At 49.5% G+C, this 21,724-nt stretch overlaps 8 protein-coding genes across 8 annotated transcripts; 4 read left to right on the forward strand and 4 right to left on the reverse strand.

Annotated features, from left to right (window-relative positions):
• Positions 1-852: 852 nt before the first annotated feature.
• Positions 853-1,752, reverse strand: LTR84_004372 (uncharacterized protein; the record flags this gene model as incomplete). Its single annotated transcript, XM_064847949.1, has 1 exon — positions 853-1,752. One exon carries the CDS (start codon positions 1,750-1,752, stop codon positions 853-855), a length of 900 nt encoding a protein of 299 aa, XP_064704488.1.
• Positions 1,753-2,929: 1,177 nt separating this feature from the next.
• LTR84_004373 (uncharacterized protein) lies at positions 2,930-4,687 on the reverse strand (the record flags this gene model as incomplete). Its single annotated transcript, XM_064847950.1, has 2 exons — positions 2,930-4,392; positions 4,441-4,687. 2 exons carry the CDS (start codon positions 4,685-4,687, stop codon positions 2,930-2,932), a joined length of 1,710 nt encoding a protein of 569 aa, XP_064704489.1.
• Positions 4,688-7,210: 2,523 nt separating this feature from the next.
• LTR84_004374 (uncharacterized protein) lies at positions 7,211-9,375 on the forward strand (the record flags this gene model as incomplete). The annotated part of the gene is made up of 2 exons (XM_064847951.1): positions 7,211-8,773; positions 8,875-9,375. 2 exons carry the CDS (start codon positions 7,211-7,213, stop codon positions 9,373-9,375), a joined length of 2,064 nt encoding a protein of 687 aa, XP_064704490.1.
• Positions 9,376-10,007: 632 nt separating this feature from the next.
• LTR84_004375 (uncharacterized protein) lies at positions 10,008-11,741 on the forward strand (the record flags this gene model as incomplete). The annotated part of the gene is made up of 1 exon (XM_064847952.1): positions 10,008-11,741. The coding sequence occupies one exon, from the start codon at positions 10,008-10,010 to the stop codon at positions 11,739-11,741; it is 1,734 nt and encodes a 577-aa protein (XP_064704491.1).
• A 610-nt stretch (positions 11,742-12,351) lies between these two features.
• LTR84_004376 (uncharacterized protein) lies at positions 12,352-14,100 on the reverse strand (the record flags this gene model as incomplete). The annotated part of the gene is made up of 1 exon (XM_064847953.1): positions 12,352-14,100. The coding sequence occupies one exon, from the start codon at positions 14,098-14,100 to the stop codon at positions 12,352-12,354; it is 1,749 nt and encodes a 582-aa protein (XP_064704492.1).
• Positions 14,101-15,016: 916 nt separating this feature from the next.
• On the forward strand, positions 15,017-16,599 carry LTR84_004377 (uncharacterized protein; the record flags this gene model as incomplete). The annotated part of the gene is made up of 3 exons (XM_064847954.1): positions 15,017-15,085; positions 15,145-15,565; positions 15,623-16,599. 3 exons carry the CDS (start codon positions 15,017-15,019, stop codon positions 16,597-16,599), a joined length of 1,467 nt encoding a protein of 488 aa, XP_064704493.1.
• Positions 16,600-16,939: 340 nt separating this feature from the next.
• Positions 16,940-18,370, reverse strand: LTR84_004378 (uncharacterized protein; the record flags this gene model as incomplete). Its single annotated transcript, XM_064847955.1, has 1 exon — positions 16,940-18,370. One exon carries the CDS (start codon positions 18,368-18,370, stop codon positions 16,940-16,942), a length of 1,431 nt encoding a protein of 476 aa, XP_064704494.1.
• Positions 18,371-18,976: 606 nt separating this feature from the next.
• Positions 18,977-21,182, forward strand: LTR84_004379 (uncharacterized protein; the record flags this gene model as incomplete). Its single annotated transcript, XM_064847956.1, has 9 exons — positions 18,977-19,200; positions 19,256-19,333; positions 19,392-19,601; positions 19,656-19,813; positions 20,013-20,110; positions 20,177-20,301; positions 20,361-20,638; positions 20,692-20,873; positions 20,973-21,182. 9 exons carry the CDS (start codon positions 18,977-18,979, stop codon positions 21,180-21,182), a joined length of 1,563 nt encoding a protein of 520 aa, XP_064704495.1.
• Positions 21,183-21,724: the final 542 nt, after the last annotated feature.

Consider the following 21,724-nt stretch of genomic DNA (forward strand, 5'->3'; position numbering starts at 1 on the left):
GCATTCGGTTAGTGGTGGAATTCAACAATCGGTGACGTTGTTAATCAGGGCGCAGCCAGTGGTGGTCCTACATTCAAGCAGAATACTACCTCGTATCTCAGCTATGAATCCTGCCGTTCTACGTCGGGTTAAAATGGCAGTCAGATTGCCACGGAAAGAGGGTCTTATTTCCGACGAAAACGATATCTTTGGTCTGCGGGAGGGTATCCGCACGTGTATCATGACACATGAGTTAAGGACTACGTGCGAAACATGCTGCTATCATAGCTGGGTTGATGACACCTTGTTTGCACTATATCAAAGGTCCTAGGTGTCATAACTCGTGGTCAGATGCCCTGGTCATTGAAAGCGGTCTGCTTTTACTGGGGTGTTCTTGTTTTCCTGGATTCTTTTTCCAAAATGATAGAAGATATGAAGGCCAGCAAGCGGCACTGCGAACGTGAAAGCCACGGTCAAGAATGAGCGGATTATAGATAGTTAGTCACCCTCACTAGATGCCGCCGACAGTAAGGTGGCAGACATTGGTACCCATTTGCTCGATCGAGATAGCCAACACCGTTGTTCAATTATAGTATTCCAAGGAATTCGTCCTCCAGCAGGAGATAATCGCATACACGTATAATAAATTAGACCAAGTCAAGATAGAGTTGTGATCCTTAACACAAATAGAAAGCATTGCAAACACATATGAGAAGGTAAGCCGTGAACCTCTTCCCTACCCACCAGGCCGCCCATTCAGATTCCTATCGGTTGAGATATTCCAATCGGTATGGCGGTTCATCGTCAAAATCAATCATTCCATGCCATAATTCATTAATCCCACCATCCATGGATTCAAGGTTATTCCCGTATTTACTTGCCACCCTTGCTGTCCATGTAGAACTTGGCTGCTTTCTCAATCAACGGGACGACTGTCTTGTAATGTTTCTGGCCTTGTTCGAGTAGATCATTGACGTTGAACCCACCCTTCTTCTTTCCCCTGTCATCGTCGCGCCTGTCCCGATCCCGATCACGGTCTCGGCGATCATAATCATCACGTCGTCGATCACCGCCCCGGTCTCGGTCTCGATCTCTATCGCGATCCCGATCCCGTCGCTGGCCTCTATCTGAAGCATATCCATCGTCGCGGCGGTCTCGCCCTCCTCCTGCGCCGCCTCGTCTCCGATCATCATATCGGTCATCGTCTCTTCGTCGATCAGATTTGTATCCTCGATCACCATGAGAATCATATCTATCATCGACGCTACGCTGGCGACGTCGTCGATCATCATCATACCCATGTCGATCAGGCTCACGCTGTGTTTTGGATCTTCTGGGAGGTTCGACCACACGGTCATCGTAATCTTTAGGCCGCCTGCTCATGCGCGGTTCTGGTTCGGGGACTGGCTCGCGATAGCCTTTGGACCGACCATAGGCGCCGGAATCGTCATCTCGTTTGGAGCGAGAGCTGTATTTGTGATTATCGTCGTCGTCGTAGGGGCTGCGACGTCGAGCTTTTGTGTTGGATTCCCGATAGCGGGGTGGAGGATCATCTCGACCTCCCCCTCCTCTCCTCTCGTGGCTGTTGTCTCTTGAATGCTTGGCTGGTTCAAAGTCTCGAGGATCCATATCTCGTTTGTGTCTTGGTGCGTCACCACTGGGTAGAGGGGAGGGATCGTTGCGTGGACGTCTCTGGTGGTATTCTTCTTCCGAGGGATATGTTAAACCGGGATCTCGTCGAGGTCGAGCTGCATAGTCATCATGTGAGGACATAATATTCACAAGGTGGGGTATATATTGTTGGCAGGAATGTCGGTGAGAAAAAGACAACAGAAGGGAAGGATGTAGTGTGCAGGCGGCAAGGACAGAGTGATATAAGAGCTTAGGTTTGATTTGACTGAAGAGGTCCAAAGATTGCGATTGGGAAAAAACTGGTGGTCTCTGAATCACCCGACAAGGAACGAACAGCAGTTGCAAGTCACGGAGACCTGGGACATGAGTCCCCGCCACAGAGATTTGGATAGGGTTGGCATTTGGTTTTGGGCCCGAGGTTCCACACTGATGGGCTGAATTGAGGGAGTTTCAGCTGAAAACCTCTAGGTGCCTCTGGATCCTGGAATGGACCGACGTCACTTGACCCGCCCAGTTGACACGATATATGCAGGGCATCAGGCAGGGCAGTTGGCTCTTTTGTTGAAGTGTAACATTTTAAGCGCCTCGGGAGCCTGGATCGCCCCTGAGCGGGAGTCGGCATTGCCATCCATCCTCATTTGCCTCCACAATAGAGAGCCTGGAGGGAGTTCCTTATTGTTTTGCTTGGAAGTGCGAGGTACTCGCGTATACGTCAATGTCGGTGTCGATGACAGAAGCAATTATATATGTACATGTCCTGGTACGTGTAAAAAAGAAACCACGCTGTGAAGAATAAGTCGCCACCAGCTCGTTTGATCACCAGCACAGCCGCAGCTTCGAGGGACTCACACTTGGTGTATCTTTGACTCGGGTCCTGAGATTCTTGCATCGCCACAGGTTCCGGCATTGGCAGTAAATGATCATTACCCCTGGTACCTATTATCAGGCACCATTTCTTGGTATAAGGCTTCTCGAAGATCCTCGGGGTTGTTGTTGGGCTGAAATTCTCTAGTTAGTTGGTCGGCTGGACGAGGGAGACGAAATTGGGAAATCCCTCCCCTCCAAGTTTACCTGAAAGGTCAGCTGACCAAAGCAGGAGACCATGATCACAGTCCTCGAGTATACAACAATAAGTCATGATACCATGGTAACTAGTAATGTGAGTCACTGGTCGCTCCTATCGATACTCAAACTACTGTGAGTTTCTTGTTTTCATACAGACTAAAGACTAGCCCACTATCACTCCTCCAAGACACAATCCTCCATGCTGTACATCCCTTCATAATTCAATCATTCGTTCAATTCAGACCTGTTACACTCACTTGACAGTCTCAAAGCCAGTGAAACTTGGTAGGACAAGTCGGATTTCCTTAACATAGGCCGGAATACCTCCTGCATAATTGACTTGCTCGAAAGCCTTACCTGGGACACTTCCACCCATATAAGTGCTTCTGGTTGTTGGTAACAATGTGATGTTACTGAGATCATTGATCCTCTGCTTCCACTTCTGGGTAGCCTCCTGGGTAGGGTTGATATATTTGAGACCCTGGCGATCGACTTGCTTGATAGCATCGCGAATCCACCGGCCCTGTACCTCCACACTTGATGGGCCGTTGGAAAGTAACGTCGGACCATGTGGACCATAAAGATGGAACATATTGGGATAACCAGCAATGGTGGTTCCAAGGTACGTGTTGGCCGCCTTCTTCCATTCATCGTTCAGCGTCGTATTATTAATCGACTTTAAGCCCATATTGGTCATACCACCTGTAGTGATATCAAACCCTGTTGCAAGTGCAATAATGTCAAACTCGTGCTCTTTGCCATCACTCGTCTTGATTCCTTTCTCGGTGAATTCTGCAATTTCAACGCCGGACTTGGCTGAGATATCAACGATGCTCACATTGTCTTGATCGAGGACTTCATAATAGTTTTGCTCCAGACAAGGCCGCTTCACCCCAAATGGATGAGGTGGCTCTTCTGGTATAAGCACCGCACGCTTCTCCGGATTCTTGACTCGTGGTGCTTGCTTCCTCTGCCAGAAGTCGTACACACATCGGTTGGATTTTGCATCAAAAAGATAATCCTTGTGTGACCCTAGCCATAGACCGAAGCCAGCTTTCTTCCACAATGATTCATAAAGTGCCTCTCTTTCTTCTGGGGAGTCTTCAAAGGTATTGCGCTCCGCAAAGTCGTAAGTAAATCCTGCAAAGTTGTGCTCACGCATACGTAACAGTTCCGGGTATGCTGGCATGAGGGCTTCTTGCTCTTCTTTGGTCATATCTCGTTTACCCATGGGAAGAGCCAAATTCGGTGTACGTTGAAAAACCGTCAAGTGTTCAACCTCAGGGCCCCATTCTTGAATGATTTGTACTCCAGAGGCGCCAGTCCCAACGACTGCGACTTTCTTGCCACGAGCATCTACACCCTCAATAGGCCAGAACGATGAGTGATGCATAATACCTTGGAACTTGTCCATACTTGCATAGTCTGGGATATATCTCTTTGCTGCAAATCCGGCTGCCACAATCAGGAACCGGGCTTTGGCTTTGCGTCCGTCAGCAGTCCCGACCTGCCATTTACCTTCATTGGTATCGAACTCGGCAGAGGTAACCACAGTTCCAAATGCACAATCTTTACTCAAATTGCAGACTTTATCGGCATGGTCAAAGTAGGCTTGTAACTCGTGCCAATCGGGGTAATTGGTGGTCCATGTCCATGTGTTGTAGACTTCAGGGATGGACAGTTGATAGATTGGAACTTCAGAATCCACTCGTGCACCTATAACAACATTAGTTGAATGACTAAAACATGGGATATATGTCGTACCTGGATAGACGTTCCATCTCCAGGTACCACCAAATGATTGACCCGCTTCGTATAAGACGGTCTTGAAGCCAGCTTTACGCATCTCATATAGCAGATAGGTTCCACCAAAACCTGCCCCCACGATCAGAACATCCACGTCAAGGTTGTCGCTATAAGGACCATCGGTCCTTTTGCGTTCGGCGTATTCATACAGATGTCGCTTGAGGATGCGTTCGGGCTTTTGTTCTCCTTCCGATGGATCTCCCATGTTGATTACTTCGATAGATGCTCAGATTGTGGCAGAAGGGAAATTCGCTATCGAGTACTGAGGTAGCTTTTGGAGAGTGCTAAAGACGTGAAATGATGAGAAACCACATCCTGTGGGGTTAAGATATTGATATGTCTCTCCATGCTTGAAAAGGGATAAGATTCGGTAAAATGGATGTACAAACTTACTCCTCTCTCGCTTGTAGGTAGGCAGTGTGAACGATGCTAGGGTAATCAATAAACCTCCTTGAAGACAGGTTGCGGATCCGCATCGAAAGCATGGTATAGAATTAGTGCTACGGCATCTGGTAAACTCGCAAGCTGGGTGTGGTGTTCCCCCGCTTCTCCCCTCAGAATAAGATCGACAAAATCTGGGGAAGCAAAGGAGTTGTGACCCGGAGCTCAAAATCATTGGCTTCCTGCGTGGTGCATGCAGGGGTGTTGGGTGACCAGATATCGAGTCGTTCGAATCGTTGGATTTCATCTTGATTATCCTCGGTTGACTCCTCTTTGTCAGAAGTTGATAGATCACCATGGGTTCCTCTGGGCCGGTCAGAGTTCGTCTTTGCTTGCAGTTGAAGCATTGCACGATGAAGTCCAGACAGTGACAGAGCAGATGCTGGTATACCGATGTAGACAAAGGTGGGATTGAAGCTGTCGAATTGTCAGGATTAGGCTTCTTCCCATGTTAGGACCAGATTAGCGACGCCCAGGCCCAAAAGGCAATAAAAGAGATCCAAGCGATACCCACGATGCTGTAGGGATCTATGCTTGTAGATAAAGTATCCGTACATCCCGGGTGATTGACTTGCTTGTCCAGGTTGGGTACTGGATACCCATGACACCTTGTTGCAAATCTTGTCCATGTTCAGCTCACGGTTTCCTAGACAGCATGAACTCGAGATTGAGTTTTAGACGAGCCAGTCATAGTATAGAATTCGGAAAAACAGGAACAGATTGTTGAGATTCAGGCAGCTAGGCTTGTTGAATTCCGGTAAGACAGTTTGGTCTCTTGAAATGTCCTATGGCATTCTGACCGGGGCACAAATCCGGACTTCGGCATACATTTGTAACCATGTTCGTTGCACACGGTATAACAGATTCAAGAATGCTTCAACATTATCAGTTCATTGGATCGGCGCAAAAAGAGGGCATCGCAGAGGCAATTGCCTTGTATGCAGTCTGGGAAGCCGAAGATGAAGTGAGAAGCTGCAAATACGAGCTGAAGTAGTCATGCTGGGCACACAGAGGTTCCGTCAACCTCTGTCTGGGGTGGGGAAGAGGTGCAGTGTACCCAATTTTCTCGACAAAATCAGCAAAAGCCTGTGAGTAAAAATATCGAACATAGAGAGATAGGTGCTTGTCGCTCTTTATCCATGGTCAGATTTGCAAGTTCGTGGATTTGGGTAGCAGTGGAGACGATGGATGAAATTATCTACCATATTCAGGAGGGAGTTCTTACAGAGCTTTTCCCAGGTGCTTCGCCTGTCAGAGACGCTCAGCAAGCGTGCCCAGAGGCTTATCTAAAGGTAGCGTCACCTTATCGAGATCGTTTCAATGGCCCAACAGTCCAGATCATTCCACTTGCGAGGCTTCCTCGAGACAATCACAAGCTCAATCGTGATACTATTATTTAACCAGACTCTTTCTCGATCGAAACATAATTTCAACTCTGAATCTGCCTTCGAGTATTATTGATTATACTTTTGATCGGTCCATGCCCTATTGCTTCTCTGAATAACTCAATGGATCCGTCGAGGTAGATATCCAAGGCGATTCATCGCCTACGACAGCAAAAAGTGAATATGCGTACACATCAGACTTCAAAGTGCGCCTTTGAGGCTTATGAATTCTCTTTATCCTTGTTGAATTCAGTGTGGCACATGCTGTCAATTGGTGCACCCCACGCTTGTGTACTTCCGACTTTGTTCCCTCCTGAGTACTGATTGGTGTCTTTCGTGTCGATCTTCAAAGCCTTTCAGCACTGCTACGAAGACTGTCGCCCTGATCTATCGATACACCATTGGGCTGCGCAGGACCATTCCCCCAACCCCAAGTTAGCCGTGCTTCTGGATGTGCTCGGTACCGTTTTTGGCCTCATCTTTAGTTCTGACTTGTTGACTCTGATCACAACTATCAGCGATGCTGACTTCTCGGGAGTTCACATATGATCGACGCTTGACTCTCAAGACAACATTCTCGACGAAAGCATGACGGCGATAATCAACTCTAGGGACACTGAGATGCAACCAAGACCCAAATTTACGTGCAGTCTACGCGCCAGCTAAGACAGAGTTCAAGCCACCACCTGTGTTCCGTCCCTTAGCGGCAAGGCAGACAAAAAGGCATCCAGAGTTCGAAGTCTGGTGTGTCTCGTGTTTGTGGCTTTCAAGAATGGTCTTCTTAACCATCAACATGCCCACATAACTTGCCCTTCTTAGTCAAAGACTTAGTCTTAAGGTGAGTAATGATTCTGCTCGACTAAATATGCGTGACCGGCGTTGCGTGGCTTTCAACGTACAATATGGCGGAAATTGGCATCGTTGCCTCGATCATTCAGATCGCCGGAGCAGGGGTCCATCTAACGATGGAGCTTTACGCCTTTGGATCAGCCTTTGCTGGAGCAAAGGAGGATACTGACGATATTGCCTTGGGTGTATCATTATACTGCATGACTCTTAAGCAGCTTGCAGAAAAGCTGCAGCAGAAGAACTCGGTACAATCACCTCAAGCCTTGCAAGGCATCACAGATATAAGAGAGAAGAGTGAACAGGTTTTTGCTAGGATTGCTGCTATCTTACCAAGATCCGCTGGCCGTCCTGACACCATGACACTTGTTCAAAGATTCAAGTGGAATTTTAAGAAGGCCAGAGTCAATCTCCTCCTTGGTCAATTGGAGTCTTTGAAATTGACATTACTTCTTCTGGTGCAGATATTTGCTATTGGTGAGGAAGCACAGAAATCACGATTTGAACCCGTCAAACCTCAACGTTCATCGCCTCCTTGCCCGGACAAATCAGATGACAGCATTGACGAGTCGGATATTGTGGTTCAGACAGAAATGCTCCATGCAGTTGTGCTGAACAAGCAACGACATCAAGCTGTTGATCAATTGGCAGACTTGCAAGCAGCAGCCGAGCAAGAAGATAAAAATGCTATCAATGCAGCGCCTTCCGACCCACCCGAGGGGTTCGTCCCTGTCGGAGATGTCTCTTCAGCACTAGTGAAATATAACGACCAGGCACTCATGCGTGTGGATAGAATCATGTCCGCTCCCGAGAGTGTTGATGAAATGGCACTTGTCCTCTACATGATCGACCAATGGACGATCGTAAGGTACGTGCATGATGGTTCGGTTCCACCCCCAAACCAATTCGAATCGACAACTAGCGAGGAACGGATGCCAACTTCTCCGCACGTCAAAGCTGGCAAAACTTCACGTAGTATCCCCATGCCCGATCGTCGATTCACTGGCGAGAAGACAGGTAGATATAAATCTGCTTACGTCGAAGATGACTTGTCAGACACGGAAGATACTGTAGAGCGACGCCACAGTCCGAACAATCCCACTGGCAAACAGAATGAGTCGTCGCGGGTTGAGGAGATTTCAGACGACGACCAGGCCTTTGTCTCGCCTAGGCCGCTCCGAAGAGCTACAACAACTGGGACCGATGTCCAAATTTCTCGACAACAGCTGTCAGCACAAAGGCGCAAGACTATTGCAGCAGATGTGACTTCGATATTGAAGAGGTCCAATAACAATAAATTGGGAATAACATGGCGCCGAGGCAACGACTATGCGTGGCGTGAGTTCACAAACCAAAAGTTGAAGAGCTTCGATGTCAAGGGCGTGGTTCTTAACGTTAATAAAACACACTTCCGTGGCGACGATACCTGGACGGAGTTCAAGAAGACCGACCGAGTTACGGTTACGGCCAGCGCTTTGAAGAGCCAGGGATATCCCTTTTATGAGTACCAGAGGTATTCGCATTCCTATTACGAGTCTTATGATGAGAATGGAGTGGGAGTTGGGGAGCCTATCCGTGTCTATCACCCTGTTATTCGGGTTGAGATACCTTTAGTCTACGTATGTATCTCCCTCCCCCTTTACCCCAGAGTCTGCTCGTCACAAACAAGCATTACCAAGAAATACTCCTGTATCGCTCTACTGATTTGAATATGCGATAGTCCGAAATTGAATCACTGGTAAGATCCAGAAACGATCGAGGTTATATTGACGAGATCTATGGATCTTTCGACCTAAATTATGATGGATCTTCTCGCAAGCCAAAGCCTTCTAGGCCCGAATCACGCAGTAACTTCGACTTGTCATCGGATCTACCATATCCTGATGCGCCAATGGGGAATTTTGGACACTCCATCGGCGTAGTTGGGAGAGATTTGAATAAGTTGCTCACCAAAGGCAACAAGTTATTTACTCTAGGAAACACGATTGCTTCAGCCTCGAATCTCAACACCAAAGGCGATATTGCATGGAAAGCACTGGAGGTCATTGCCGATCACTCGCTTGGTGGGAAGTCCAAGTCTATCCTTGATCATATTTTAGATGGCAATTCACGACTGTTAGGTGATGAGGTCTCGGGGAGAGAAGAAAAATCTCGCAAAACCAGTGTCATCATGCCTGAGGCAGAGAGAGGTCGGGCTAGAAGGAGATCGGATATCGCATAGCTGCCCGAGGATAAACCACGGACGGAAGTTGTTCTCTTTGATGGCCGATGCGAGACCCATCATTGCTAGATAGATATAATTTACTCAGCATTCTCGATCGGCATATTTTCTTCCTCTTGTCTCTACAGACTACGTATAACGGGCCGCACCAAATCTCGGTTGGTCAGCTGGCCTGATTAAGTCAGTCAGGAGTCTTAGCAATCAGGCGCTTCCCCATATAGATAAATACGACGGAAGTGTTGGATGGGTCAGACTGGAGCCCAAACGGCCAGTTGAGGGTAGAAGGCAGCAGAGAAAGGGTAAAGGGTGTCTGGTGTTGTTTAGCATGATAGAACACTATGTGATAATGTGAGTTTTAAGATGTTTCTTGTGATGATCAAGTGCTGCCGTTGAAAAAGAAATTGGCGGTAGTGGATGGCAGTGGTCCATATGTACGAATGCGTCATCACGATCCTCCGATCTCCGCCTTCTTCATCTTCATCTTCATTTTCATGTCCACGATGGAGCCAACCCGAAACGGTTGATTGCGCAACCCGAGTCTTTTCACTTTTCAAACCATTCTATACACTTCCATTCTTTTTGATATCGTCACATCATCTCCCATGTCTGACTCTGACTGAGTCAACCCCGTCATGACACGTCCCAAGCGGACTGCCTCTCTTTCCTCTCCTTCCTCGTCCGATCCTTCGAAACGCGTCGCCTTTGAGATCCCGGCCTCACTCCGTCACCTCTCCTCCATTTCACGCTCTCTCGCAACTAATACTGCACCTACTGGATTTCCTATTCCTGTTACTGCCTCTCCTCGAGTCCAGGCTCAAAGTCAGACACAGAGACCGACGCCCACCCTGACACAGTCCCAACCTCGACCGGGTTCTCAATCATCATCTCAGCCACCTCCTCCTTTTCACACCACTCGTCCAGTTCCTCAGGTTCCTCCCCAGACTTCTTTATTACAACGAACGACTACACCGGTTCCCAATCCAAAGCCATGGCTAGGCCCGCCTTCCAGAGAGTTCTTACCTGCGACTGCAAATAAGAAACCCGACCCCACCCCCAAACCCAGACCTCCTCGACCACCCAAGAGCAAGCCCCAAGAAAAACCCGCGAGCAATCCCACACCTACGGTCCAAACCCCGCCAGAACCTGCTCTTCAACCTGGTGAAGCCCCGAGTCTCAAAACTCACCCCAACCTGATCGCTTCATTGATCGCACAGAAAAGAGCCGAGAATGAGGCGGCAGGTCATCGAGCAAGATGGCAGAGAAATCAAGTCGAATATCGAACAACGGGGAAACTTGAATCCCCAGGAAGCCAACTTATGACCGAACTCAAAATAGATGCTACTCGTACTTCTCCCTTGCAAGCCCAATCCCGAACGGTTTCCAATGTTAAGCCACCAAGGCCAGTGCCATCATTAGTGACCAGCACTCGAAGATTGCCTTCTAGAGATGAGACTTCAAAGCCAGCTACGGAAACGGTCACAATACCTGACACGAAATCATCCGTCCACAAGTCACAGAGCCAGAAAAATGCTGAGCCTGAGGAGCCCGATTCCCAGTCTGTCTATGGTTCACCATTTTCCTCTCCAATTACCGAATTTCTCGACCAAGCAACCGATAATGCTGGACTCGGAAAGGATACCACAAGATCTAACCGGCAATCTGCACAACCCATCAGATTTAACCACCAAGCACAATCATCTACCACTCATGGAAAAGAACCAGTGGATTGGAGTACACAAAATGGGAACACCGGATCGTCATCCCAGGTCGGCAATCAGTCACCTTTTACTGAAATTCCCCAGTCACACCATCAACACCAAAGCCCACTCGTTCACGCCTCATTCCCACCAAGCTCCTCCCACTCTTCGCAGCATCAATCCCCATTATATCATTCGCCACATTTCCAGACTGGCCAAGTCCAGACAGGGACTAATCCGATCCCAAATTCAAGTTCGGTCACTCGTCAGCAGTATCAGTACATGAATCCTCAACTTCCCGCTGCACAACAAAACATCTATAAAGTTGACTACCCTCAACAATATTCGACTTCAAACAGCCCCACAGGGCCTTCAATGTCCATGCCTGTGACCATGAGACAGACGAATTTCGCCCAGCAGAACTTTTCCAACCCATCATTGTTCAACTCTCCTGTGTCGTATCCTAATCAGCCTGTGGCTGGTTCGGGTATGTACACTTATCCATCACCCGGGTCAGGTTCCGATTTTGAAGCCACCATGACGAAGCCTAGCACGGGTGCTAAACGTGTATTCATGACCGCGGCCGACATGGTTGCCGCTGCGAATCCGAGTTATTCTGCAATGCGATTCGGTACCAAATTAGATTTCACTGTGAACCCCAGCAGATGATTGGGTCTTACGAGATTGAAGACCACTATTGAGTGATGAGGAGGAACACAAAGTTTTGTCTTCCAGAATATTTTCAACGGCCTTATCCATCCATTGAACTTCTGTAGCCTGTTTACCTTTTTGCTGAGCGTTTTGCTGAAATCGATTTGTACATTTTGCTAGCGTTGGCGCTTGGAATTGGGTCTTGGAGTCTTTGTCGTTCCCCTGCACATTAAAGGGGCGGGTTGAATTGAGGCAACATTGGACTTTGAATCGCACCCAGGCCGGTAAAACAAAAGGACGGAGTGGAGATATTGAGCTTTTAAACTAGATATGAGCAGGTGGAGAGTGGCATGACAGAACACACACACCTCTTGGACGTGGAATATCATATTGCCTGGAGCTAACGACTAGTAGTCGAGCTTGAGATTTCACCATCTTCTGGCAGCTGATGTTGGCATCGGCGTCTACGTCTACCGCGGCGCCAGTATTTCCAGAAATCTTGGACGCCACTTCAGCTGTAGACGTGCGTGCAATGTTTCTGTAGATGTATTCGTCCCATCCCAACATACTACGGCCCAATCAATCGATCCCAAAAAGCCTTTTCGACATTCGCAGTCTGCAGAAGGCCTCAAGAGAAGGAAATCGGACGTTTCGCCAACCCCTGAACCAAATCCCCAATGAGGGCACGCTTGCGCTTCCTGCGATTCTCCGCCTCCCTCTCCACCTCGTCATCGGTATCCAGCGGTTTCGCATCTCCTGTAGTTCCGCTGTGAAGTCCTCCGGGCTGAGAGAACCGGCTAGCCGCGGGATCTGCGTCTTTGGCTGCTGCTGCTTCTTCTTCATCCGCGTCCTGAGCACCACCTGGCAGCCACGCCCCGATCCGCCCGTCGCCGTGCGCCGTGTACATCTCGACAGGGGCGCCGTCTCGTCCTGTAGGGTTCACGCGCCACACCATCGCATTGATGCGTCCACTGCCCGTGACTCGCGATGCGGTGGCACTGCTACTGGTACCACTACCACCGCCATCTGCACCGCCTCGACCTCGACCCCGACCGCGCCCGGCGCCACGCAGCGAAGCTGACGACGCCGCCTGGACCTGCGCGAGCTTGACGCCCTCGGTCTTCAAGACGCGCTTCAACACGCCCTCGCGGAGCGAATGCTGGAACACCAAGCCGCGGCTGTCGTCGTTGGGCCAGAACAGACTCTCGCGCCCAGGCAAACACGTCCCCGGCGGCGAGATCAATGGGCCCAGCTGCCCCAGTCGCTCGTTCCTGATCCGGGGGCCGAAATGCACGAGCTCGGTGCGTCCCGTCGCCGTGTCCCAGACGCGGATGCGCTGGTCGTGGCCCGCCGTGACGAGCTTGTCGCCCGACGGCGTCCACTGCACGGATGTCACGGGCCCGGCGTGCGCGGTCGTGCTGTACGAGAGGGGCTCGCGGCGCGTGTCGTGGCCGTGGGATTCGTGTGCCGGTGGGCCGAGCACGCCGACGGCGTCATCGAGGTCGAGGGCTGCGAATGCGGCGTTTGCGCGCCGGATGTCGAAGAATAGGACGCGGCCGTCGCTGAAGCCCGCGGCAAGTGTGTGTTCGTTGCGTGGCGACCATGCCAGTGTGTATACTGCGCCGTTGCCGCCGGGGACGGAGTGCGTGGACAGCCCGGAGCGGAGGTCTAGGAGGCGGATGGCCGGGTGGGTGGTCCCGACGGCGATTAGAGGGCTGGACGCTGAGAGCGGGGAGAGTGCATGTGTGTAGGGTGTGTAGTCGAGGGGAAAGGTGTGCAATGGGGTGATGGTCGAGGATGTGATGCTGCTCACTTTGAGGGTTTTGTCGTATGATGTCGTGAGTAGTGTTGATGGTGTGGGGTCGAATGGATAGATTGATATGGATGTCAAGGCGTGTGTGTGTGATGAGGGCGTGCTCCGGCTTAGTGTTGCTTTGGGCTTGTAGAGTCTCTCTCGTCTTGATGGCGATGTTTGAGACGTGGCATTGTAGCTGTAGATATAGCCAGCTCGAAAATGATTCGAAGAGGGCAAGTCATAACTGTCGAGCTCATTCGTCTCGAGATCCCACATTCGCACCGTCGAGTCTGCCCCGCCGCTGAACAGATACTGTCCCTCAATGCCATCTACCGTCAGGCAATTCACGCCCGCTTGATGCGCGATCGCATCTGGTTTTCCAGGCGGTCGGCCAGACAACGGCCCATCGATACCTGCATCTGCATCTGCATCTGCATCTGCGTCATAATGCTTGGCATAGCTGAATGAAATGCACTTCTGATGTGTGAGACTGTCAATCAGGAACTCATTGTGCAGTCGTTGGCGTGTCGACGGGGAGAGCGTGCCCAGGCTCTGCCGCAGTAACAGCTCGCTGTGATTCATGCATACATCAGTGGCAAGGGTGAAGGATTGACTCGATTATACTGCTTTATCTTTCTCTTGGCAATTCTCTAGGTATGGCTATTGAAGCAGAGGTGGGCTCAGGTGTAGGAGTCGTGATGAGCAAATGATGGTACTGGGAGATGGGAGCGATAATACGTCATCTTCAGGCTGGGCTTCAGAACTTGCTTGCTTAGGTAATACATCGAAGTCCGGGCACCAAAACCGCCCGGGGGAGGAGGTCCAGTAGGTACCTTATCTTAAGTACCTAGGTAACCGTATAGGCGCATGGCTAGACCACTAGAAGGTCTCCCTAGGGAGTCACTCCTTCAACTAAATCAGTCCACTTGGAGCTCCACCTCCTCGGGACCAAAACTTATCTACCTAGAACCTTGCAGGTAATTAAACACCTTGGTAAACACTTACACTGTACCAACCTCGACCCCTTTTCGGTCTCGTGAAATGGAGCCGTAGCCTGATTGTCTGCCATGCTGTGGACACTGGCAGTTTCTGAAGGTCATCCATGACTCCCATGTGGCGGAATTCCAGTCTCATCCGATCTCTCGGCATACATCAAAGTTTCACAGTTCCAGGACTTAAATATCGGACATACCGATTCATGGTCTTGGACACAATCGGACCTTCAACGGCAGAGACTCGGCAAGTCGTGCGGATGGCATACGAATGTCCATGTTCGGATACTGTGATTCTTGAGGCCACCTTCTCCGGCCATCGGGATTTGCGAAAAGCTACGATTTCAATTTGAGATGAACACGACCACTGCGCCTGGAGGCCTTTTCTCTTTAGCTGGAGAAGATCTGCGACGCAGGTCCGACCAATTTGGGTGTTCGAAATATTCTTGGAACGCTCAGTGACCACAACAACTCGCCCTGCGAAATACTATCTGATCCATCTAGAAATGATCACTTTGGTATCTACTTCAGAGGACATCGGCGGTCGTCTCTCGACAGCCGTCACGGACGATGTGGTAGGCTCGGGTCCCTCAACGTCCTTGGTAGCCGGAGACCTAAGCTGACGCTGGTGTAGACTTCTGCTCTTCTCACTGATTTCCCACAACAGGTCTTTACGCAAAGGGACCCAAAGTACAAATCCCTCCAGGAGAGTTATTTTTCCGGCAATCAGAGAGCTTTGAAGCCCCGATGTTTCTTCCAACCCAGGAGTGCCCAAGACCTTGCAAGAGCTGTCACTCTTTGCGTGAAAGCGCATTGTCCTTTTGGGCTCAAGAGCGGCGGCCATGGGCATTATGCTGGACAATCATGTCTGGATGGAGGCATTCAGCTGGACCTTGCCTTGCTCAATACCATCTCTCTCGATCGAAACAAGGGAACTGTGCATGTAGGGCCAGGTGCCACCTGGAATTCCGTCTACACACGACTTCAGAAGGAACGGTTGATTGCGGTTGGGGGTAGGTCCGCTGGTGTTGGGGTGGGTGGTTTCCTGGTCGGAGGTACGTAATCAAACGTCAAGTCTTCCATTCTAGTGCTCACCAGCTCAAATTCGACAGGCGGCCTGTCGTTCTATGCTGCAAGACGTGGTTGGGCAATCAATCACGTTCGTTCTTTTCAGGTTGTTCTCAGCAACGGCAGTATCGTCACGGCGAGCCGAGAGAATGAACCTACCCTCTTCCGAGCACTCCGAGGTGGAGGTTCCAACTTGGGCGTTATAGCAAGTTTCGAATTGGAGACTTATCCTTACAGCGGAATGTGGGGTGGCCGCACTTTGATCGACAGCAGCCATTCTGGTCAGGCCATAGACGCCTATGCTGGTTTCGTGCACGGCCTTGAGACAGATCCAAAAGGCCACACCATCCTCATCTTCGTCTGTGATCAAGGCTCTTTACAGCTACTTCAGTATCTGGTCTATACAGAGCCTATCGCAGAATTACCCATGTTTGATGGTCTCCGTAACGTGCCAACCATTGAATCATCACTCGGGCTCACCGACTATAGTACCTTGGCAGACAACATAGCTAACCTCCAACACGGTCATGGCGATCGTGCGTCATGTTCAACAGTGACGTTCAGACTCGACCAAGATTTCCTCCATTATGCATTTGACGTTTTCTTCCAGGAGAGCTCTCCAGTCTCAAACTACATTCAAGGAACAATGGAGTTTCATGCTCTACCAAGAACTCTGAGTCCTGCGGACAATATATTCGGTCTGGACACTATCACGGGCCCGCTGATATCATTTTTGTTGATATTCAGCTCCAAAGACGAATGCCACGACGCAGAGGTCATCGCAATTCAAAAACGTATCATAGGAAGAGTCAGAGTCGAGGCAGAAAAGCGAAATCTCTATCACCCTTTCCTGTTTCCAAATTACTCGGGTCAGTGGCAAGATGTGATTGGGAGCTTCGGAGAACCAAATGTCAAGTATTTGACCGAGGTGGCCAAGATTTACGATCCTGAACAGGCATTCCAGCACTTGCAGTCCGGCGCTTTTAAAGTCAGTTACTCAAATCGGAATCTCAAGCTCTAAAATTCAGTCGATTAGTATAGGGTGCTGTTGTCTGTCATAGAATACCGAGACAATTACAGTGATGAGCACCACAATCATATCCATCCTCAAAGCAAAAAAACCTCACAAATCTTTGCCTGCTCTTGTCTTGTGCTTGTAACAGACTGATCTCCGTGCCGCGTGATATGTGCTTCGCTGGATGTGCCAAAATATGGTCTTGCACACAAATCATTCTATCACTAGGAGTTCGATCTCGCAGTAAAGCAAATTCTCGACGGTGACTACGTGATAACCTCTCCATATATACATGCGTTTTAACACTGGAATTGAAAAATTCTATGAATGGATTCTAGTTTCTACGTCAAATCTTTTCAGCTTTCATCGGCGTGCGCCGTAACTCTTCACCATGGCACTGTACAAACTCGCGTACGGCCGAGACGTACTTCTCGACATGAGCACCAGTGACACGCAGACTCAGTGGCGTGTAACCGCGGGTGGCAATGTAAATATTACGTGCCAGTGCGTGATGGTAAAATACCGCCTGCCATACAAGTGCCTCATGCCCAGAGAATCGAATGTTCAGCATACTGCCTTGGCCCGTGATGAACATAGGTGGTGGATGTGCGAGCGTGGTTTTGTGGTCGTCGATTTGAAATCTGGTGGCGCCTTCGAAGCTATCGATCTCAACAATGTTGACGGACGGACTCGTTATCTCTGGTGGATAAACACCTTCCTCGATTAGAATGGCTTGGACCTTTTCTTTTAGCGTCTTCCCGACTTCGTTTAACCGCTCAACTGCTGTAGAATCATAGATGTCTAAACCCGCAATACCGGCGGACATGCTGACCACATTATTGTTGTATGTACCGGGGTGGAACAGACGATTCTTCGCCGGGTCAAACAGCTCCATGATATCTCTGCGGCCACCGAAGGCGCCGAATGTCATTCCACCTCCAACGTATTTCCCAAGTGTGACTATGTCAGCCCTCACTCCTATCTTTGCGATAAGACCAGACTCTCCTAGCCTAGAGGACATGACTTCGTCCACTATTAGAAGCCCCCCGGTAGTGTCAGCGGTCTTTCGCAGGAGTCGCATAAATTCTAATGTAGCTGGACGGCAGCCCCCAGAGCCCTGTATGGGTTCCACGAGTATGGCGGCAAGACTTTCGGCTGGGAGGTTTTGGACGATTCGCTGCGTCTCCAGGATATTGTTGTACGGTGCCAAAACGAAGTCGTGCGGTAAGTTCATCAATGGTACTTGAAGCCCCTTTACCATGGCCATTGGGAAGACGAGAGTACTGCCGTGGTAACCTGAGCTAAAAACCAGGATTTTCTTGCGTTGTGTAATGGCGAGGGCAGCCGCAAGGGCCGTGGTGTTTGCCTCAGTCCCCGAGTTCGTAAATCGCACCAGTTCAATTCCTGATGGCTCAAACCGCTGGCACACTTTCTCCGCAAACTGTTTTTCGAGTAGATTGTTCCCACCAAAGTTCCAGCCGTTGACCAATGCTGCCTGTACCGCCACTGCGATTCGCGCTTCTGAGTGCCCGAATATCCCGGCGCTGAACTCGCCTAGAAGATCCACGTATGTATCTCCATCTATGGAGGTCAGTGTTGCGTTCTTTGCGCTGGCCCATGTGATTGGGAATGGTTCGGCGTGGAGGACTGTCCTGGTGTTCCCCCCTGGAAGGTGAGAATGTGCCTTCTGATGGGCATCCGCTGAGAGGAGATTGCGTTCGGAGAATCTTTCGTGGGCAGTCTTCAACACGTCTTCGATATACGTCGCAGCGGCCATTGTTGAATAGTATCAACTATGAATCTGGTTTCTTCGAGCCAAAAGACCGTGGAAAACTTTCAGTACCTTTTTTGGTAACGAGCTTCCCCTAGCCAAGATAGATGAAACCCTCGATGGCTGGAGAGCTGCTATGCTGAGTTGCTTCTGCTCATGTTTTGTTGCTCAGGGTCTCTTTTGACCTATCTTGTCCAATCGCGCATATCACGCTTCATGCCATATATTGTGGTGTGGGTCTGTCGTGTTACGGGGTTGTTGCAGTAAAATCTTCGGACTTTCCGACCCAACAGCACAACTTTTGTCGGCACACTCGGAATTTTGGCCGTTCGCGCCGCATAGTTTAGTGCACGACACGTACCACAGCAAACGATGGGATAGATTAGGCGACATAGAGGGCAAGATCAATCCTAATCCACTAAGTCCGTGTCCCGAAGACTTGATCGAGTGTTCGAGGCCTGGTCAAAACACTATAGTTAGCCAGACATGAGCATGTGGACCTCAACCTCCGTTTGAAGAGTTAGAGATTAGCAGCCTAAGTCTCAGCTTGAACTTTAGTATACTGAGCAACACAGAACATTCAACCTGCGAAGCCATCAGCTCGTTGCCAGTATGGGTAGTGTTGAGCACACAAGTACTTTCCACGAAGGCATGGATTCGATCTATCAGGTCAACGAGGCCGTTTTAGGGCATGCCCGTCCAATGCGAGTTGTTTGTATCGGCGCTGGAGCAACAGGCTTGGATCTTGCGTATAGAGTCAGCCGGCACCTGCAGTCTGTTGATCTTCAGCTTTACGACAAGAATGAGATACTGGGTGGAACGTGGTTTGAGAATACGTCAGTAAAGCAGCATCTTCGGCGGAAATGAAGGGTGACTGACAATTTCTTCAAGATATCCGGGCTGTGCCTGTGATATTCCCGCCCATATCTATGAGTATGAATGGGCGCCCAATGCCAATTGGACGCAATTGTGAGTGGGATGCTCCAGGAGTCAGTTGTGGGCGTCTGCTGATCCCAAAAAAAATTAGTTACGCCTCAGGGCCAGAGATTCTGCAGTATTTCCGCGATACAGCGAGGACTCACGACTTGGAAAAGTACATCAAGCTGCGTTCCGAAGTCATTGAGGCTCGATGGGCCGAGGACGAGGGAAAGTGGATGCTAAAGATTAAAAGTCATTCGACTGGGGCCATCATTGACGATTGGTGCCATTTTCTCGTCAATGGGGGTGGTTTTTTGAAGTAAAGAGCTGACCTCAATCTCACGTCGCACGCTTTCTAACTGTGACCTGCTAGCCACTGGCAATGGCCTAATATCCGAGACCTACATACTTTCAAGGGCGCATTATTGCATTCAGCTTCCTGGAACGCGAAAGTCGATTTGGAAAAGAAGAACATCGCTGTCATCGGAAATGGCTCGTCCGGTATCCAGCTCGTCACGGCATTACAGCAAGGTAAATTTGACAGAAACACCAAGTGTAGTTTCAACACTAATAGAACTAGTTGCTGGACATCTCACCACATTTATCAGAAGTCCAACTTGGATCTCAACGACTCTGGGCCAAGATTTCGCAGGTCCTAACGGAGCCAACTTTGACTGTGTGCTTCAGTCACCACCCTGAAGGATCAGAAATCACTGCTAATCATATGAAGATACGGCAAATCAAAAACTTGAATTCGCAGAATATCCAGAGAAGCATCTCGAATATCGCAAAGCTATTGAAAATGACTTGAACAACGGGTTTAAATCGGTGAGCTCACCCAAGAAATGAAACTAATCCTCAAAGTACAAGACCCATTTCTAATCGACCTTACAGGCTCTGTATGATTCTCCTGAACAAGCTTTAGCTAGAAAAACATTGACGAACATGATGCGAATACGATTGGGTAATCACCATGCGCTGGCAGATAGGATAACCCCAAGTTTTGGAGTTGGATGTCGGTAAGTCGTCACCAATCCCATAAACTTTCCCCGGTCCACGATGAATGACCAGGGCGCAGGCGACCTACACCTGGTGTTGGTTATTTGGAAGCTTTAACAGAACAGAACGTTCGGGTGGTTTTTGATCCTATCAAACGAGTTGTTCCGCAGGGCATCGAACTCGAAACTGGAGAGGTCATCCAACTCGATGCGATAGTCTGTGCGACGGGCTTCAATGTCTCTTGGAAACCTCGTTTCCCAATTATTGGTAGAGGTGGTGTCGACATGCGCGATCAGTGGACTTCTAGACCCACAGCATACCTTTCCTTAGCTGTGCCAAACTTTCCCAACTATATTTGTGAGTGGCTCTAGAAGGCCCGGCTTCATTCTTCAGCTAATGATACTCTGTAGTGTATATGGGTCCAAACGGGCCCCTTTCTCACGGCTCTGCGCTTCCAAGTATTGAACACATCACACGATATGTAATTAAGCTGCTCTATAAGATGCAGATAGAAGGCTACAAAGCAGTTGTTCCTTCACAACAGGCTTTAGACGACTTCATACAACACGCCGACGCTTTTCTTGCTCGCACGGTTTGGAACGCTAAGTGCCGTTCCTGGTTGAAGGGAGGTATGCAAGACTTCAAGTCACAAAACCCCACTTCAAACTGAATACCGGCTAATATATGGTAGGGAGAGATGATGGTCCGGCTCTTGTCCATCCTGGAAGTCGGCTTCACTGGTTTCACACGCTATCAGCTCCTCGGTGGCAAGACTGGGAGTGGACCTCTTGGAATCGCAACAGGTTCTCATACCTTGGGAATGGGTTCTCTACCATGGACGGAGAAAACAAAGATAAATCTTGGTATTTTGGGGATGCAGATCTTGGATATGAGGCGATAAGCTATTGATGTATGCCAGACTGTTTAAGACGAATGACATGCCTAAGCTGTAGGGAAACTGGGACTTCAGCATAGAACGTGCTTTGCCTTTTGGTAGCTACCCATGTGATTTGTGAACAACTTCCTCGCTCCATCTAAGAAGATCTTGATCCACCTTGGAATCTTCTGTGCCCACGGTTCTATCGTATGCGTTCTGTTTGGGATATATCACAGCTTTCAAACTTGTAGCAAGACCTATCCCAAAGGGGGGCGGGATGTTTCACAAGAGTGTTAGCGTCTTCTCAATGTACCCCTTTCCATCATGATCGTGCGAGGCATGATGGACGGCACATACTCTGCAAACAATGGCGTGTAGCGACATAATGGGAGCCTTCACTAGGATGGATATTCTCTGGGTCCGAATGCTTGGCTAGCCAGCATTGAGATCACGGCAAAACATGGAGTAGAAGCCGATATTTCTACGGCATAAGTCCGAATTTATGTCCTACCCCCGTCCGCTTTCACCTCCTACAATCTCCAATTGATAAGAAACTCGTAGCACTG

This window comes from Exophiala bonariae, assembly GCF_035927105.1.
Source record: "Exophiala bonariae strain CCFEE 5792 chromosome Unknown scaffold_19, whole genome shotgun sequence".
Classification (NCBI taxonomy): domain Eukaryota; kingdom Fungi; phylum Ascomycota; class Eurotiomycetes; order Chaetothyriales; family Herpotrichiellaceae; genus Exophiala; species Exophiala bonariae.